Source organism: Carya illinoinensis, chromosome 13, assembly GCF_018687715.1.
Source record: "Carya illinoinensis cultivar Pawnee chromosome 13, C.illinoinensisPawnee_v1, whole genome shotgun sequence".
Taxonomy (NCBI): Eukaryota; Viridiplantae; Streptophyta; class Magnoliopsida; order Fagales; family Juglandaceae; genus Carya; species Carya illinoinensis.
Window position 1 is genome coordinate 16,182,070 of NC_056764.1, and position 20,439 is coordinate 16,202,508.

The 20,439-nt window shown below is 36.3% G+C and overlaps 1 protein-coding gene and 1 long non-coding RNA gene across 2 annotated transcripts; one reads left to right on the forward strand and one right to left on the reverse strand.

Moving 5' to 3' along the window:
- The first annotated feature begins 2,569 nt into the window (after window positions 1-2,569).
- LOC122290778 (lysM domain receptor-like kinase 3) lies at window positions 2,570-4,102 on the forward strand. Its single transcript, XM_043098418.1, has one exon. The coding sequence runs from the start codon at window positions 2,690-2,692 to the stop codon at window positions 3,908-3,910; it is 1,221 nt and encodes a 406-aa protein (XP_042954352.1). The 5' UTR covers window positions 2,570-2,689; the 3' UTR covers window positions 3,911-4,102.
- A 1,543-nt stretch (window positions 4,103-5,645) lies between these two features.
- Window positions 5,646-6,645, reverse strand: LOC122290779. Its single transcript, XR_006236552.1, has 3 exons — window positions 6,529-6,645; window positions 6,392-6,448; window positions 5,646-5,962 (listed from the first exon to the last, which is right to left on the reverse strand). It is a non-coding gene; the product is annotated as an uncharacterized LOC122290779 (long non-coding RNA).
- Between the last annotated feature and the right edge of the window lie 13,794 nt (window positions 6,646-20,439).

Genomic DNA, 20,439 nt, shown 5'->3' on the forward strand with positions numbered 1-20,439 from the left:
TTGCGCGTCATTTTATAAGACTTCTTTGTTCCATTCAAGATAAAAAAACCAATTTTCTTTCCAGGCTTCTGCCGGTGGTGTGAACAACTGCATGCGTCAACATCTAATTCATTTCATTTCTAATATTTCTTTAGAGACAATTAATTTGGATGTATAGTTTTTAATATTTTAGCTATAGATGTGATTATATATGACACGATTTTTAAATCCAGTAAAAAATAAATATATTTGAATTTGATATAAATATATTTGAGTCAAAACAGATTGAACCCATAAGACACAATTCTTAAATAGGTTATGTATTATTAGTTTGAATATTGATAATAAAATATTTTATCATGAATTCAATTGTAATTATGAGTTATTTATATAGTTATTCATGTGTTATATATGAAATTATATTAATTGGGTTAAAAAATAAATACATGGGTCAATTCAATCTATTTATATGAAATGGGTTAAATGGATCATGTTCAGGTTAATCCAATAAAAATTAATTATTAACCAATTTAAGCAGGTTATATCATTTCACTCGTTATTTATATGGATCGTATTAAGATTTTAGGATCTAATTCATTTAATTAAATCAGATTGACTCATATAGTATAATACTTATGACTTAACACAGCACAAATATGACTCGCGAAAATAGATTGCCAACCCTAAATAGAATACATCCTTAATTAGGGTTAGGTAGGTACAACTTGGTTTATATATAAGAAAAAAAAATATTTTGTATACACGATTGTCTTCCAGAATTGTATCTGCACTTCAATAATGGAGTGATAAAATATACATATGTACACACTAAGCATCACCTCTTGTTCAATTCCATATATTGATGAATTTGTTTATTGTATGTGTGATGTTGTTCGAATCTTTATATAATTTGTACTTCAATAATGGGTTGAAGTACCTTTTAAATCTTATTAATTATTATTACTATTAATTAAGGAATAATTATCACTTCCTCTATCCCTTAATTAATATCTGATAGGAGCTAAATTATTCCAAAGAATAATATATACTTCATAATCTCGATCGGATTCTTTAGGGTTTTACAGCTCTTTACTCTAATCTATCAACATTAATATATTGCACTCTTAAATTTTGAGATAAAATGAAAAATGATACTTGTAATTGTAATTATATAAGTGTCAAGTAATTATTTAAAAAAATGAATAAATATAGAACTTATATTAAAAATAAAATTAATATTTTAATAATAGATCATCATTTTTTTTAAAATAACTGTATAAAACTTACATAATTAACAAGAATTACTCGATTAAAATATATAAAAATTAGGTGACGCTACATAATTTTTTTAATGATTTAAGATATAGATAACAAAATTCTTAAATAATTAGAATATGGAATCTTCAGTAATTTCAGCTGTGAAACGAGTACGTTTACTTTTTCTTCTTCTATTTATGTATTTATTTTCAGATCATAGAGACGAGGACGTCAAAGTCGTAAGCCACTAAAAAGCCGCATAATGTGAGCGTTATCCATTGGTCTGAGTAAAAAACGCGTTCATTATTTTACGGTTTACCGACCTAGCGTAGGGCAAAAACCAGGAAAAAGTCCTGCATTTGTCGCTGTAAAACACTCAAGTTGATGTCACCTCTGTCTTGTCCAAAACAGTGTAGATTGTGGATTTGGTCTACGATATTCACACCGTTAAGCAAGGGGACGACCGAGAGTCAAGTTGCTGAGATAAATGCCAAAAGGTATTTTAGATCAGATTAACAATAAAATAGTTGACGAATATATTAGATGAATAATAAATAATTTATAAATAATATTAAATTATTTACTATTACTAATAAACTGTTTATGAAAAATAATGAAACAATTTAAACTTTCTCGAACTCAACTTCACTTTACCTTTCAATTTACCTATATTAAAATATAAATTAATATTCATTGGCAGCAAAATCAAATATCAGATATTTTAACGCAATATTACAGTATTCTTGACTTCACCAATTATGAGTTAGGCTCTTTTAACTATTTAGCCATGGTTTCTCAACGGGAGTTCTTATACATGGGATCACGATTCTCTCTCCCGACTATTATAGCACGTGTGTCACCTAGGGCATAAGGAGCATAACGACTTAACGTCATTCTCACATTCCTCCAACTTATCACTAACAATCTACTTAAGATTTCAAACTCAATGATGACAACTAAACATGAGAATTATATTTGATAAGAGACTTAACAAAACACCTCACGGCACAAGCTTATGACAGCCATGCACCACCTGTATCGACATTTCTAGTTAAAGCTACAATTGCACATAATTATATGAATTATTGTAGTAAAAGTTATTTTAGCCAAGTGTTTGATGAATAAAATGTAGAAGCATTTATATGATTTTTGGTTAAAATTTACATGAATTTTACTAGAGACTGATGATCGATGCTGATCAATGTTATTTTTTTAAAATATTTATATGTACCTTTTTAAAAAAAATAATAAAAAAACAAACACACAAATACTTAAAAAATATACGGATTGGTATACTTTTTCGATACACTAAACATTTTCCATTCAATAATTCTAAACGGAAGCCTATTATTTTCCAATCCCATCATCTTCTCTCTCTCTCTGTCTTGTCGAGTCCTTTCCCTTTCCCTAACCCCAACACCACTTCGAGAGGAAAAGATAAAAATAAATCTGAATGCCTATGTGCAAATCCAAGACGGCCATCGACGCTGCCCTTCCTACCTCTACCCCTCGCACTTCCCGCACCTCCCTCACCGGCCTCCGCCACTCCCTCCCCGAGAACCCCCACATCTATGACTACTCTGAGCTCTGCTCCGCCACCAACTTCCTCTCCAAAACCTACACCTCCGCCTCCTCCACCCGCTCCTGGCGCTGCACTCTCCGCGGCAAAGATGTCCTCGTTTTCCAGCGCAAGTTCCGCCGCAGCATCGACATGCCCCGCCTCAGACAACTCCTTTCCCTTATTTTCCAAAGCCACCACGTCAGCATAATTAAGCTCCTCGGCGCTTCCGTCTCCGGCGAACACATTTTTCTCGTCTACGACTTCGTCGACGGCGCCAACCTCTCCGACTGTCTGCGAAATCCCAGGAACCGGAGTTTCACCGTGCTCTCCACCTGGATTTCCAGAATGCAGATCGCCACGGATTTGGCGCACGGCCTCGATTACATTCACCACAAAACGGGGCTCAACATGAGACTAGTCCACAATCACATCAAGAGCAGCAGTATCGTGGTCACCGAGCCTTCTTTCAACGCCAAGATTTGCCATTTCGGTGCCGCACAACTCTGCGGCGAGATCGATGAGGACCAAGGTCAAGAAGACCGCGCTACGGGTTCGAGTGCGAGTTACAAGGGCGAAATCCAGGAGGTCTCAGAGGAAGAGGATTTGAAAAAAAAGTCGTCTTCGAAATCGAAGCGATCAGACAGTCGAAAGCTGCAATTTGAAGGCGTGAGGGGGTACATGTCACCGGAATTCCAATCCACCGGTATAGCGACGCAAAAATCGGATGTGTACGCGTTTGGGATCGTAATCTTGGAGCTGCTGACGGGAGAGGAGCCTTACAAGTTCAAATATGACAAGGGTGATTACGTGAGGACGTCGGTAATAGACACGGCGAGAATGGCAATCGAAGGTGGCGGCGACGGCGACGATGGGAAAGATATGGAGGGGAGGTTGAGACGGTGGGTGGATAGCAAATTGAGGGACTCGTTCCCGGTGGAGGCGGTGGAGAAGTTGACACGTCTAGCGCTGGATTGCGTACACGTGGATCCAGATGAGCGGCCCAACATGGGACGCGTGGCGGGGAAGATCTCCAAGCTTTATTTGGATTCTAGGATTTGGTCCGACAGTGTCCAAATGCCTACCAATATTTCTGTCTCTTTGGCACCTAGATAGGGACTTTGGCCAATTATTCCACGCCTTGGAGTGTGAGGATCCAAAAAAAATAAGGAAAAAAAAAATGTCCGCCAAAGAACTAATTCAAATAATCTCAATGACAACGTCGTAAAACCATAATTCTGTAGTCAAATCCTTTATTATTTAACAAGTTTTGGATGGGACACTGCGTCTGTCTTTGTTCCCGGAAAATGACATCTCTGCTTGGTGCCATAATTTAGGTCTCCTAACATTAAAAAAATGAGGTAAAATCAAGAGATCCTCTAATAAAGTATAAGCATATTGACGAGGAACCGATGGGCTGCAGTGTTTGGCCTCCATGTACCTTTAAAAATGTCATTTAATATGTTCACTGATGAGCGTTATAGAGACGGAGGGGAACTTGAAACTTGAAAGTCTACAACGTCCAGAAACTAATAAAACAGAAAAAAGATGCCACGAAAAAGTCAGGAGTCAACGAGGCAGCAGTTGGGTACTTGGGGTCACCTACATAAATAGGTATACGAATAATGCAGTGAAGAAAACGTTAAGGTGCAAGTTGTACTAGGAAATCACCTTTATAGAGAGCTTCAATCATTGACCACAAGGATTACAGATTTGGGGGAAATCCAAGTCAGCGCAGACATGAAACCACCGTACAACTAATCTTTTGGTATGGAATTCAAGGCAAAATGCAAACATCACAAACAATAGCATATATTACAAAGGCACAAGTTAGAAATTCACTATGTTTGAAAACTACGTTTTTGCCTTAAAAAAAAAAAAGAAAAAAAAAACCCACCGAAGAAGAATAAAAACAAGAGAGACGCTTCACGCCGGTCGGGCTGTAAATGAGATAAAAACAGCCCTCCATTCACGTAGTGCCACGTAGGAAAAAACAGTGTTAGACAAATGGGGTCAACCACAGGGAATCATCAATTCATCAGCTTATTTCCGTCTGTTTCTGCCTTTTACCGGACGCCCCATCTCGCATAGCCCTTCTCCCGGACGCCCCATCTCAGCACGACGCCGACGGACGCCTCGCAGCACAACGCCGACGGACCGATGCTTCTCAACACCGTCCGCAGCTCAGCATGACCCCAAAAGTGTAGAAGACGAGTGGGAGAAATCGTCTGCCATCATGAAACTCGTCGTTCGTCACCCATTAATATTCACTTTAATTTACCAGCCTCGTTTGGCATAAAGAAAATCAACTCTTCTATTTAAAGTAGAAGAAAAGACAAATTTATCAGAGGAAGTTTTGCAATTTTCAAAATCTCATTGCGATTCAGTCGGTCGTTTCCCCAAGTGCAAACTCGTTCACGTTAACTCAGTTCCTCTCTCTACGCCATTGATGCAGGTACTTGGTTCTGGGGCAAGCTTGTTGCCATTTAAGGCTGATGGAGGACGCCATGGCTCTCCTCCAGACCGGCAAGTGCCTCGCCACTGCTGCATTCCGCCGTGAAAGCATATGCCGGTCCGAAGACAGCTTCTCCGTCTCCTCCGCCATCACCATCTCCACCACAACCCCTCCCACCACTCCGCCGAGTGATCTGACCAATACCGAGAGCGTAAACCAACTCATCAGCCACATAAAGCTCCTACTCCGTTTCGTGTTTCTGATTTCAAATGCCCCAAATAATTTTCACATGTAATGCAGGTCTACGGAGGTCTCAGTGGAAGGCTTACGTGTTGGGTTTTTATTGGCTGGCTGTTTTTATCTCATTTACAGCCCGACCGGTCCTAAGGTTTTGTCTAAAAACAAAGCAAAGAAAGATGCAGTTTCATTCCAAGCATTCTTTTCTCTTTTATCAGTTAGTAAAGGTTTCACACCTACAGCAGTTCGCTAATTGCTAGTATTATTTTCTTTGCCTTCAACTATCTTCAGACACTAGTTGTCAAAGCCACGGACCTGTTTTTAATGGCGGCTGGAAAGGATGAAGAAATGGGGGCAGTGTATGCCACCTTAAAATTGCTTTCCCTTGGATATGGATAGGTCGTGGCCAACTCTCTAACGCGCCACAGAACAGACTCTGGCACTCGATGTGCTGCTTGCTTCTGCCCTTGCTTGACCTACATGAGCGACGAAACAAACTTAAGAGGCAGTAAAGAACTGTATGACAAGCCATAAGAGTACTCACCTCAAGAGTTTAAACATGGAACTATAGTAAACAAATCTGGAAGATGAACATAACTTCTCCTCAGACTCTCCCCTTCTAATAAAACCCTAGTTCAGCAAGGGATATAATTATTCACTCGCCACTTACATGACGCTCAATATCGGTTACTATGCCAACAGCAGAATAATAATCATATTACTGACAAAATCAGGAAAAAAAAATCACATAGAAATCATAAAATGTTAAAGATTGAATGTTAATAGTAAACGATTAGAGGTGTATCCGTATATCTTATTTATGAGGGCATCATATATAGATGGAGATATGCCAAACAACAAACTTGTATTCTGCCACAAGCTAACAAAAATAGTTCTAATGTAACCTTTCTCTTGCTCTGCAGCTGAGCGCAACAAGCCCGTAACTGATTTCGCCACTTGTCCTGGAAACCCAAGAAGAATATTTTCAGTTTCCAGAAAATTATATGAGTAAATTAATCAATGTAATAATTGCATTAACTACCTTGAGATCAACAGATGTTCAACGTGAAGATGATGGAAACGATAGCCTCTTTATTTCAGCCCATCTCCCAACTCCACACTGAGAGACTCCTTCAAGATGGGAAAAGTCTAGACCGAAAGAGTGTAGTCCGGTCCAAAAACTCTCCAAGAACTGATCGAATTGGACTGAATTAACCCTACTTGAAAAGAAATTAAAGGAAAAATTTTAAGGATAATGATAGACTTACAACTCTTTTACCATTAGTTTATTATTTATAATGTATTTATTTTTTCTTTATTTTCTTTTAAGTATTTTTTAATATATTTAATCATTAAGAAAAAATTTTAAAAATATAAAATTTTACTAATAATCACTTTTTTAATCATTAAGTAAAAGAAAAATTTTTTAAAAATTAAAAAATTAAAAAAAGTAGTAAAAGAGTAGTAGAATAGTGATAAGACTAGCTATCATTATTCTTTCCCTTAATGGTCAAAGCCTGTGAACTTAATTATTATACGACGTCGTATGATAATTGAAAGACAGCACGAGGTTACAACACAATAATAATGTAAATGGAAGAGAGACATCGTTGGATAAATATTTCTAAGAATTCTTATAAGAAAAATAGTAATAATTTTAATCTTAGGTTTTATCATATTTTAATGCACTAGTTTATCTTATATAGTTGAAATGTCTCCTTATATCAACTACTTAAATTAAAAGCAAATTACACCAATGTACATAAGCTGATAGAACTAAGAATGACCTGATTCGATCAGGATGAATAACAACATTTTTTAATTCCAACTTTAAGCATCTAGAGTGGGGAAATATAAATATCTAAAATAAATCTTCTAACATTTATTGTTGTCTTTGCAAATTTCTTAAAATTAATGTTAGATACAGTATTAGGATGTGTAAGTTTCGCGCACTCTCTTTAAAAAAAGGTAAGGTCTACCATTAAAAAATAATTTTCTATATGGATCTCATCTTTACCTCGTTTTTTCAAATTAAGTGTTTGAATTTGCGCATTCTAAAACTATAAATATCATTTCTCATTTCTTAAATGCGGTTGCTTGAACAATAAATATTATAAAACAGATTTTCTTTTTCAATTTTAAGTGATTCAAATTCAAATTGGCCAACAATTCTAGTCATTTGATGAACTGGGAGAAAGCTTATCACAGGCTGACTGTCGATTGATAAGGGTTACAACGAAGACACTTGTTGGGAATTAAGGGAGCCCAATCCACTTGTTTTTGTTTTCCCCTAACACGGGGTGGACTACTACATGCTAGGCCTATGCAGAAAAAGCCTCGGACCAGATCTGTTCGAAAGGACTAGGCCCGCTCCTTCATACTCGAGCTCATTGGGTTAAGTTTGAAGCCGAGTTTATACAATCTTGTTTTTAGAAAAGAGCCCCCCCTTAAAAAAAAAAAAATACAGGTCAAGTCGGTTTGGCAAATTTTTGGCGACGGGGTTGGGTTGGGCCCAAACCCGACTTGGGCTGGTCAGGTTGCAAGCCTACTACACAATGTAAAGGGGGGTACTAGGATAAGAGAATTCCTTGGGACCGATTGGGTTGGTTTTAGTCAAACAACAGCCTGCCAATCACATACCAATACCTAAGACTTCCACCACACTTATCATGGACCAGCACTACATCAGAAACGAATTTGGGGCTTCAGAAATTAGAATTTCGTTCAACCCATCTCTCTTCACAATTTCAAATTAGAACCCCTTGCGATTGCTTCAGAAATCATTAACTTCGTTCAACCCATCTCTCTTCGCGATTTCTCCAATCTGTGTTTTACAAGGTCGGTCGGTCAATGGTTGTTCATCTGGCTTACTTTTGGCAGCTGAAAACCAATTACTTGAGATCCAAAAAAAAAATTTCTTTCTGTTTTATGGACATGTGGGGTCAATGGTTTTTCTTTCTAAACATTCCCACTATGTTTAGTAGTACATGAGAATATTCAGGAGGAGTCTACGATTAAGATTGGTGATTTTAATAAATAAAATTAAAATAAAGACTGTGCTGAGGTTAGGGAGTAATGGCTGCTGTTATAGAATTTTATTGTCTAGATATTTTACTTTAGTTCCAGGAATGTGTTGGTGGTGATGATAATTCTGTAGTTTAATTACTTTTGTTGGTTGTGAATATGTGCTTTGTTTTGTTTCACTTTTTTGGTTAGAAGCATAATGTTGTAGAAGATATTTTCAATCTAGGCAGCAGGGCAGAGGATGCAAATACAGTGCAGAGGGTAAAATTCCAATCGGCATCAAACTGAGATGGTTGAGTTGGCGTCGGCATCGGACTGAGGGCAGTGCACAGATAGCAGCGAGGAAGAGAAGGCAAGAAGGCAAATGAGAAACGGGTTAGTATACAAATTGATTCTATGTGGTGAAGTGTATTTTTCTTAGAGTGTTTTTGCTTACGTGGCTTAAGATGAATGGATGGCTGTTTTTGTGGGATTTGCAGGCCGACCGGTGTGAAGCGCTTCTCATGGATATATAATGGATGGTTGTTATAAGATTCTCCTTGGAGTTTTGCTACGGATCAGCCACTGTTTACGGTTGATCCGTAGCACACCAATCGGCATACCAATCAGCATCGAACTGAGATGGTTGAGTTGGCGTCGGCATCGGACTGAGGGCAATGCACAGATAGCAGCGAGGAAGAGAAGGCAAGAAGGCAAATGAGAAACGGGTTAGTATACAAATTGATTCTATGTGGTGAAGTGTATTTTTCTTAGAGTGTTTTTGCTTACGTGGCTTAAGATGAATGAATGGCTGTTTTTGTGGGATTTGCAGGCCGATCGGTGTGAAGCGCTTCTCATGGATATATAATGGATGGTTGTTATAAGATTCTCCTTGGAGTTTTGCTACGGATCAGCCACTGTTCACGGTTGATCCGTAGCACACCATACGTGTCTTTTTTTTTTTTTTTTTGTAAAAAGTTAAAAATGCTCGCTTTACCCAAATATCCGATGCGTTTTGAATTCTAGGTTCATCCCGCGTCTGCAACACCTGCATCCCATTTGTGCCCAGCACCCGCCGTCGCCCTTTCTCTGCTCTAGGTACCACATTGTCGTCGCACATCCTCAACCCAGCACCCTGCATCGCCATTGATCATCCTCTGCAAGACAAACAACTTTGCAAGAATTCGGTAAATTTCCATCCGGTAAGTTTCCGCATCGCCCATACTTGGTGTCTTCATCCGATACCTTGCAACTTTTTTACTTTGGAGGAAGATTCTTTGTTGTTCATAGAGCTTTTGCAAATTATAGAAAAAGGAAAATGCCATTATCTCAAAAATAAAGAGAATAAAATGTCAATCGATTTGAGAAATAATCATTGTCAAACTTTATTCCTTTGATTTGCTGGTGGGATTTTTGCCTACTATAGTTAAAGAGCTTCTTTGCGCATTTCACGGGAAGGATTTCTCTTTTTTCTTTTTTCTACAACTTGTGTTGTGTTGCGCTTGTGGTAAATCACGTTTTGAAGGGAAATTCCATCTTTATCTCGGTTTCTTGTTCAATTTCTTGTATTAATTTATCACAAGCGCTCAATCTAACCCTTAAAACACCAACTCTAGTAATATCTCATTCCTCTGGTACATGACCCTTAACAGCCTCATATATGCTTCATAGCTCTATGACTTCAATAAAAAATAAAAATAAAAATCATATAGATGACTTCAATAAATTGGATTCAAATGTATTTGAGTTGAGTTTGATTTTGATTTTTTATTCATATCAAACCTGTGAAAATATATCCCAGTTCTAAAATCTATTCGGGATTGACAACAGCAAAACATACAATGATTCCCTTCCAAACTCTATATTGAATGACATAACCACTCCTTTGTTTCCCTTCACAAGCAAGAGACTACTAATTTGTCTGTTTATCATTAGACAAATTTTCCTCATTATGACTTTCATTATATGATTTGTCTGTTTCTACCATTTTTAGATATGGTCTTAAATTTTGGTAAATATTCCACCCAATATTTTGAATGGCTTCAGATTGACTAAAATTGACAAGATTGGAAGCAAAGACAAGATGTTGATTTTCATATGCTATAGATTTAGTTCATGTATAACTTTAGTTTAGTTAAAAAGTTTGATTGCACCATTTCTGACTATTTCTTTGGTATTAAGTTCACAGCCTATTTTATTTTCCTTTTTACTATCTACTATATAAGTACCCCTTGTAGAACTTCAAGTTATTTAGACTTGTAAATGCATTAATGTTTCATTTTTGCTCTTTTGTTTGTTACTGGCCAAACCAGATGAATTAATGGAAGTTTAATCCATCCCTCATATATGTTTTTTGTTTTTTTTTTTTGTTTTTTAATTTTGCAGAAATAATGATGGAGATCGAAAATGAGATTGGACAACACTCTAGACACCTTCAGAATTAAAGATTTATGGAAATAGTTGCAGCCAAACAGTGGCCGTGGGAGTTGTATTTGTCTTTGGTGGGGTTGCATCCAAAGGGTTCACTGACTATGATTACATCCACCATGTGTACCTTGTGTATATACTTATATCTACCTGAAATTCAGACTGATGGATATAACAGCTTTATATGAATTTCTGTTATTTTGGTTTAGCTCTAAATTTTTATGTTTTCTTGCAATAATTTTCTTGTCACGTAGATGACATTGACTTCTTTGTGATGGGTACCTTAAGAAACAAGTAGGCAGGTTATGGCACTTCTCTATTCCTAGTCACAGAGATAACATGGACAGGGGGTTTCGCCCTGAATAAGTATTCTTTCCCATGTATTGTTATTACCATGCCATCTTGGTCCTTTTTGGAACATTTGAGTATCCTTTTTGGTGGATTTGTTTTAAGGACTAAAAGGAAGTCATGTTTGCCGTGCAACTGGGACAAATTATGAAGAACCTCAGGATGTTACACTTCTACTCTCCTTTTTTTGGATTCATGCTTCCACTTTCATTTTATTGAACTTTATAAAACTATGATAAGCGCAAATCAGTGTTCTAAAGTGGCATGTACCAAAATATAGCTTCTAGCATAGAAAATTCACTTGCTTACATTTGCAATATATTTTTTTTTATAAGTAAAAGATCTTTTTCATTCTAAAATATGCATAGCCCCAAGTACACTTATTGTGTACATGAGAAAACCAGCATTTCATTCTTGTTAATTGCTACATCATGAGTTAATTGTTGTCCAATTGCAAACAACATATAAATACTACATTACATAGGGGGAGTACCATTACAGTTGATCCATACAAAAATCATGTAGACCATTACAGTTAATATGGAACTTAGTGAGACTGAAAATTACAATGATCTCTTCATCATTCAAAATAACATTGCAACTCCTTTAGGCCGATGTTGGAAAACAAATGTTTTTGTAGGTTGGCAGGAAAGGTATCTCCCAAATGGCCATCATATATGGCAAACAGCCCTAATTAATGTCTCTTCCATATAAATTTAGCAACATGATTATCCTCCATCGAATGATTAGCCTTTCCTTTTACTAGGCTGAAACCATAGTTTATTACCCCGTCATGGCTTCTTCCTTTACCAGAGCTAGAAGAGGAACGCACTCCTACAAGCTACATAACAAAATTATGAATAACAAAGACCACAATAAAAATCTAGCATGGCTTGTATGCAATTATAAGGCACAGAAGCAAACAAATGGTAGTTTGCAATTTTCAAACCATTTATACAGTAGCAGTTAGAAATTAAAATTAAACAAAGAAATCACTATCATGCTTGATTAACTACAACATCACAAACAAATAAAGCACTGAAAGCTATCAACATGGGGACCTTTCTCTGACCTATCACTATCAACATGGGGAAATATTTTCTTCACCATATAAAATCAAATAAAGTAATCACACACATCCATGATAAAAACAAAGCAAAGAAATTAATCAATAAATGATTAATCTCACACACATCCATTAATCAATAAACAAAAAAATAAATAAATAAGGGACTTGTTTTGTCTGGATTATGAATTTTTTTTGTCTTTTGCTCTTTAGTCAGTGTACGTAAATGGGGAACACCCCCAATATTTGGTGTGTAATATTAACGTCATGATCTCTAAAGTTTTCAAAACTTATAGTGTTAGGAGCTTAAAAATCTTAATATAACTGAATTACCCAACATGGATGCTCATTTATAAGTGGGCGGCCTGAGACAAATTGAAAGAAATTTCTGCTATTTGAGGAATACGTCATTGCTTTTACAGCAATCTCCAATTTCTAGCTAATACTAGATATGTAATGTGCATCATACAGAAACAACCCCATTAATTTCTAGCAAATTACCATTAAATTATAGCTAATATACCTAAACACGGGAGGAAAAAAGAATGGAGTAAACAAAGAGAAAAAAAGAAATGCATAAGACCGACCTAGAATCATAGAGAAAAAAGGAGTAATACAAGAAAAATTTTGAAGAAGATTATTTACAATAAATGATACATTACCCCTCCCACAAATCTAAGGGCTTCACGTCGATGGAATGAGGGCTTCGCGTCGGTGGATTGCATGCTTCGTGTCGGTGGACTGTGTGGTTCAGATATGAGTATGTTGAAATCGCTGAGAAGAAGAATAAGAAATCTTAGTGCAGAAGAAGAAGCAATCTCATCGCAGAGAAAAGGAAGTCGAAATCTCATCGGCCGAACTAGAAATCGCATCCCACAAAAGTCAAAATCGTAGTGTCCAAAATCTCACTAAAGCTTTTCTCGCCAGGGGCCGGGGGGGTGAGAAAGGGGGATAGTTGCAGGCTTCGGGAAACTGAGGGCTTGGGGGCTTAGAGGCAGAACCGGTTCACTTGTTAGTGGCTTTGAGTAGGTGGACTCCCCCCTCCCTCGCCTCGGTGGACTGTGGGCGAGCTTGCGTCGGTGGACTGAGGGCGGCTTCGTCTCGATGGACTGACAGCGACTTTGCGTCGAATGGACTGAGGGCTTCGCGTTGGTGAAGTTAGGGACCGCTTGGGGACTGATCTCCTAGAGAGGGCTGAGGTCGTGGTGGGGAGGGTTCAGGTCGGTGGTTGCTTCACTTCGAGGGTTGAGATCGGAGAAGATGAAAGGATGAGGATGAGCGAGACGAATGGGAGTTTGTGGGAGAGGATGAGCGAGACGAGGGGGAGAGTGGGCTGAGCTACCTGGTGGGGGGATGGGTGACGGAATGGACACACGTTCGGGGTAGAGGAGCAAATGAGACCTGTTTCGTTCACAAAAATCAAATGTTTGCCATAGAGGGAGGGAACGGAAAGCTGGGGGGACAATTTGGTCTTTTACCAATGCCACGTAAGGTGTGCGTCAACTGCTCCCAATAATATTTCTTCTCGTTGTTATTCAAGTCGCTGCGTGTGCTACTATTGTGGACCCAAGGAAGCGGGCTCTTAACGGCTCGTTATTGGGCTTACTGGGTCGAACCACGCTCATTGAAGATGGGCTTTTGGTTTTATATACGAAAACAACTTCATCATCACAACTCATTTCCTTTCAGAATGTAAAAAAGTAAAGTTTATTTCATAGGGCTCCCTCGATTGTTTGGGAAAAGATGAAATGGGCGAAGTGCATTACTTTCATACAAAAAAATAAAATTGTATCTGTAACTGTTTCATTTGAACACAGTTTCCATTATCATGTTAAATGTGAAAAAGGATATTTTCAAAATAGCACTTAATGTTTAGAGTTTTACTATATTCAATTATTTTTATATATTTTTTATACACTTTATTGATATGACTGATTAAAATAATTATTTTTTATTAAAAAAATAATATAACTTTTCACATTAATAAAGAGTCCTTCTATATAAAAAAATATTCCACATAATTTTTTTTTATTACATTAAAGTCAAAACCTCAACATCCTAGAAAGATTTGAAACCACTTATGTAAACATCAGATAAAGAAATAAAAATAAACAAATAACAGGAAACAAGCCGGTCGGCTACAACTAACGTTACGAAGTTGCCAAAAGTTTGGCAGCGAGGATATATTTGCCGCCAAGTAATGAATGTCACGACTCACGAGTGATGTCAGAGACTCTTTTTAAAGCAACGAATATTGCGCGTGATTTCAGCTGTGAAACGAGTACGTTTACTTTTTCTTCATCTATTTATTTATTTTCAGATCATACAGCCAAGGACCTCAAAGTCGTAAGCCAAAAAGCCGCATAATGTGAACGTTATCCATTGGTCTGAGTAAAAAACGCGTTCATTATTTTACCGACTTTAGCGTAGGGCAAATAACAGGAAAAAGGCGTGCATCTGTCACAGTACAACACTCAAGTTGATGTCACCTCTTTCTTGTCCAAAACAACGTAGACTGTGGATTTGGTGTATGATTTTCACACCGTTAAGCGACGGGACGACCGAGAGTCAAGTTGCTGAGATAAATGCTAAATGGTATTTTAGATCAGATTAACAATAAAATAGTTGACGAATATATTAGATGAATAATAAATAATTTATAAATAATACTAAATTATTTACTATTACTGATAAACTGTTTATGAAAATAATGAAATGATTTAAACTTTCTCAAACTCAACTTCCCTTTACTTTTCAATTTACCTATATTGAAATGTAAATTAATATTCATTAGCAGCAAAATCAAATATAAGATATTTCAACACAATATTACAGTATTTTTAACTTCACCAATTATGAGTTTGGCTATTTAACTATTTAGCCATGGATGCTCAGCGGGGTACATGGGATCACGATCCTTTGTCCCGGCCATTGTAGTGCGTGTGTCACTTAGGGCATAAGGAGCATAACGACTTGACGTCATCCTCACATTCCTCCGATTTATCACTGACAGTCTGCTTAGGGTTTCAAACTCAACAAGGACAACTAAACATGAGGGTTACGCTTGTTGAGAGACTTAACCCAACACCTTACGGCACGAGCTTATGACAGCCATGCACCACCTGTGTCTGCATTCCCAGTTGAAGCTACAGTTGCACATAAGTATATGAATTATTGTAGCAAAAGTAGTTTTAGCCAAGTGTTTGATGAATAAAATGTAGAAGCATTTACATGATCTTTGGTCAAAATTTCTATGGATTCTACTAGGGACACTGATGATTGACGCCGATCAATGTTATTTTTTTAAAGTATTTGTATGTACTTTTTTAAAAAATAATAATAAAAAACAAACACACAAATACTTAAAAAATATACTGATTGGTATACTTTTTCGATATACTAAGCATTTTCCATTCAATAATTCTAAACGGAAGCCTCATCATGCACACCACTTAAAGCACATGTGATTTTCCTTTTTACCCTCATATTTAGACATTTTTCATTCTCCCCCTTTCTCCTATCCCTTCTCCTATTCACTCTTTCGATTTCCACACGTCCCTACTCTTCTCTCCCTTTCTTCATATCCTTCTCCTCCCTTCCCTCTTCTCCTTCACTTCATCAATCTCCTTCTCATTCACTTTTCAGCGAGAACAAAAGTTAGGGTGGGAACCAAATGCCATAATTAAAGAGAGGAATCTCTACTTATTGAGAAGCATAAGTTGCTCTTATATAATATCCAGAAGCCAAATAGGCTAAAGGCATATTGAAAGAAAAAAAAAAAAAAAGTTTGTCAAAGAGAGCTAGCTATAAAGTAAAAGCATGCATGATAACAAGACAAAAGAAAAATGGATCTTCCCCTTAATCTAGTTATTATTCATTACCCAATAAAAAAAATTACTTTGTTCATGTTTTTTGATCAAGTGATTCATTTGCCGATCTTCTGTGATGTCTTGACTCCTACATATGAAAATGAAGGAATCATGTCAGGATGATGACAACACGGATACGCATCCCAATGTTAAGTGCTTGAAGTGTGTGCAACATGCAAACATTTATAATAAAATTGTAATGGACAAATAAAGAAGTCAACTAAGTACCATAATTTTAATTACATGTCTACCGAAATAAAAATGCCCAAAAAAATTATATAGTAATCTAGTAAAAATATAATACAAAACAAAATACATAATAATAGTGGAAAACAAATCCCATGATCCAAAGTGACCACATGTCGCTCCTCTAGCGAAGCCAATTCCTTAGGCTCAATATCTTCATCTATATCAAAATTTATGATTCTATAAAACAGAACTGTAAGGTAGGATTATTACAGTGAGATTATGAATATCAGTAAGTAATCAATCAAATAACCTAAGAGATATGAACACATTAATGCAACCAACATACATGCGTGCACATTAAGAAACAAGCATGTGGCCTAAAACCATCATTTTTCTCGAAAATGACCATTTTTAATACACGCCAGAAATCTCATTTGACCCAAAACATGCCATTCAATATCATCCGTCATTTTCCTCGAAAATGACCCAAATACAAACCCACCATTTTTTTAAAAAATTGTAATTGTATACATTTAATTATAAAACGTCATTTTTCTAGAAAATGGCCCAACATATACATTTATCAAATCACTGTAGGCGGGAATCACAGGTAGGACTACCACCATCCTTACCATGTGCACCATAAGCAGGAAGCACAGGCGGGACTACCACCATCACTACTTACTACCATCCCTACAGTTCATTTTTCCTCTCTCACAATCATTTCAATTCATTCATTACAAATATACCCAAAATCCTTTCTCTGAATATGCATGCAGAAATGCAATAAAAATCATGACAACAAACACAACATAAAAGCACCCAAGCATAATTCAATTCAATAAACAAACCAATTCTCCAATCCAACTCGACCCATACTTCTCGGACTCAAAGTCTGGCACAGCCAACCAGGATAGCAGAAAATATATTAGTACAAAAATATATTCAAATCTTAAAAAATTCTTTGCAAAAATACTTACAATAACGAAAGACAACTCTAGAAGACCAAAGGTTGCGCCAAAAGTGGCGGAGCAGTGGTAGATAGAGATTTAAAAAGTGTTGGTCGTGGGTCTCAAACAAGAAAAAATGGAGGGGGAGCTTGGTTGGCTATGGAGGGGTATGGAGGGACTAAAGGTGGTGCTAAGAGGCAAGTGGTGGCGGCAGACGACAAAGATCTAGCCACAAGAGGAAGTAAAACCCATTTCGGGTTGGGTGTTCAATGGAGGGGAAGGAGTTGCCATTAGGGGCCGAGTTTGGTTGTGGAGTGGACTAGGCAGTGACACCGAGGAGTGGCGCACGGTGGCGCAACGGGGGAGAACCCAAATGGGTTTCTAACGTCGTGGGGAGAGAGGGAGGGATTGTGGGGGATGGAGACTAGGGTGGGGAGGTCGTCGGTGAGGGAGGAGGTGGTTGGTAGTGGTGGCGATATCTTAGAGTGGTGTACGACAACGCATGGAGGAGAAACCCGTGGGTTTTGGGTTGGCTACCGTGGGAGGATGGAGGTTGTGATGGTGGAAATCGGTGGTGGGGGAGAGGTTGCCGATGTGAGGTAAGGACGGTGAGGTGGGCAGTGAGAACTGGCGGCCCACGGTGGCTGGGTTGGTGGAGAGAAAATGAGAGAGGAGGGGGTCGCACGCGGGAAAGCAGTAGAGGAAAAGAGAGGAAGGGAAAAGAGAAAAGAAGAAAAAGAGAAAAGGAAAAAAAAAAGGAAAAAAGAAGGAAAAAAATATGACCCAGTCTTTTCAATTAGGGGTCTCAAAACTGATCCAACGAAAAGAATTTCAAAATGGCAAGTTAAATAAAATAATTTAAACGTAGTAATTAAATAAAATAAAATAATAAAATCCAACAATAAAACAATAAAATAATTTAGAATAAAGATGAATGTAAATAATGAACAATATTTAACAACAGGAAAACACATTAAATTAAATTTCACAGCTAAAAATCGTAAAATAATACCACGTAAATTATAACAAGAAAGTTCAAAATCTTAATAAATGAAATAATTAATTAATTAAAATAGACATAAATACAATATTACACATTTAATACTTTATTTCAATAGTCCCGATTCAAGGAATAATATGCTATACAACAATAATCTTTGACGCTATTTCTCTTGCAAGGTTTTAATTCAAAATGTAAAGCCCTAGAGTCCACAAATTTTAGAATAGACGCCAATGGACCTTTGGCAAGATAAAAAGGGTAATTATGTGTTATACCTTCTCGGTTCTTCCTTCTGAGTTCTTCAGCAATGGATTTCTAACAAGCCGATGGTTATGTGAAGATGGTTTCAAATTTGGGGCTTAAGGTTTTAGACAACTTTGTGAAGACAGTTCTTATTCCTTGGACAGAGACGACAACATAAGGGTTGCTTCCATCGGATTTTTCTTCATTCTATTTGAACCATTTTTGTTTTTTCCTCCATGTCATCGAAATTGAGGGGCGTCTTAAATTTCAAGGCTGCTATATGGCACGACTCTTTTCCAATTTACATTCATATATTTGCATTGACTGCTGTCACTTCTCTTAGACATGTTCTGTTATGTGCATTGTTGTATTCCAATTGCTTGTTTTAGTATAGTGTGCTAATATACTAAGAAACATAAACAATTAGAGGAAAATTTGGTTTCTCATTAAGAAAATCATATTTTACCCTCTCAAAGTTACTGCTCGGATATTTTAATTTCTTTTTTTATTAATTTTGCCCCCATAACTACTAGTGAAGTGTATTTTTTTTTTTTTTTAACAAAATGTTTAAAGATTTTTAAAAGATATTTGAAAGAAAAAAAAAAAGGTACAATTCAACTAACAGGAAGTTAAAGGCGGCAAACTCATGAGGCTGAATATCAGCATCCTTCTTGTTAAATTGGCAAAGGCTTAGAGGAAAATTAAAATAGGGATAAGTACAAAACAATTTTTGCACTACCATCGTTTCTGCTTTTGGATTTCAATGTTATTGTTTAGCTTGCTGAGTTGTAAAATCTCATCAATTAGCTCATTCTATTAAATAATAAGATGGAACACTGACAAAACAAAAATACTGTAAAAACTAAAAATGTCATTTTTTAAAGCAAACAAATTATTTAAAAAAGTCAATTTTGTTATCTGACAGGACTGGTGGATGAGATTTTCTCCTCTTTTTATTTACAGTAGAATGGTTTATATAGTGAATTGAGATGAAAGTTGAATAAAATATTATTAGAATATAATTTTTATTTTAAAATTTGAAAAATTTAAATTATTTGTTCTATTTTGTGTAAGAGTTTAAGAAATTTGTAATGATTAGATGAGATGAAAATTTCTCTCAATCTATCAAAATTAATATATTACACATTTAGATTTTGAGATAAAATGAAAAATTATACTTGCAATTGTAATTATATAAGCGTCGAGTAATTATTTAAAAAAATAAATAAATATAGAATCTCTATAAGAATAAAAATAAAATTTAATAGTAGATTATCATCTTTTTTAAAGTTTTTATAGTGACTGTATAAAACTTGCATAATTAACAGTTGAATGTAGAATTACTCGAATAAAATATATAAAAATTAGGTGACGCTCCATAATTATTTTAATAATTTAAGATATAAATTACAAAATTCTTAAATAATTAAAATACGAGTCTTCAATAATTTCAGCTGTGAAACGGTTACGTTTACTATTTTTTTTTAAGATCATACAACCAAGGACCTCAAAGTCCGAAAGGGAAGACCGAGAGGAGGGAAAAAAGCCGCATGTTCATCCATTGGTCTGAGTAAAAAACGCGTACATTACTTTACCGACGTAAGGAGGGAAAAAACCAGGAAAAAGGCCTGCATCTGTCACAGTAAAACACTCAAGTTGTTGTCACCTCTGTCTTGTCCAAAACGGTGTAGATTGTGGATTTGGACTCTGATATTCACGTCGTTATGCAGGGGGGCAACCGAGAGTCAAGTTAGCTGAGATAAATGCTAAATGGTATTTTAGATTAAATTAACAATAAAATAGTTGACCAATATATTAGAATAATAATAAATAATTTATAAATAATATTAAATTATTT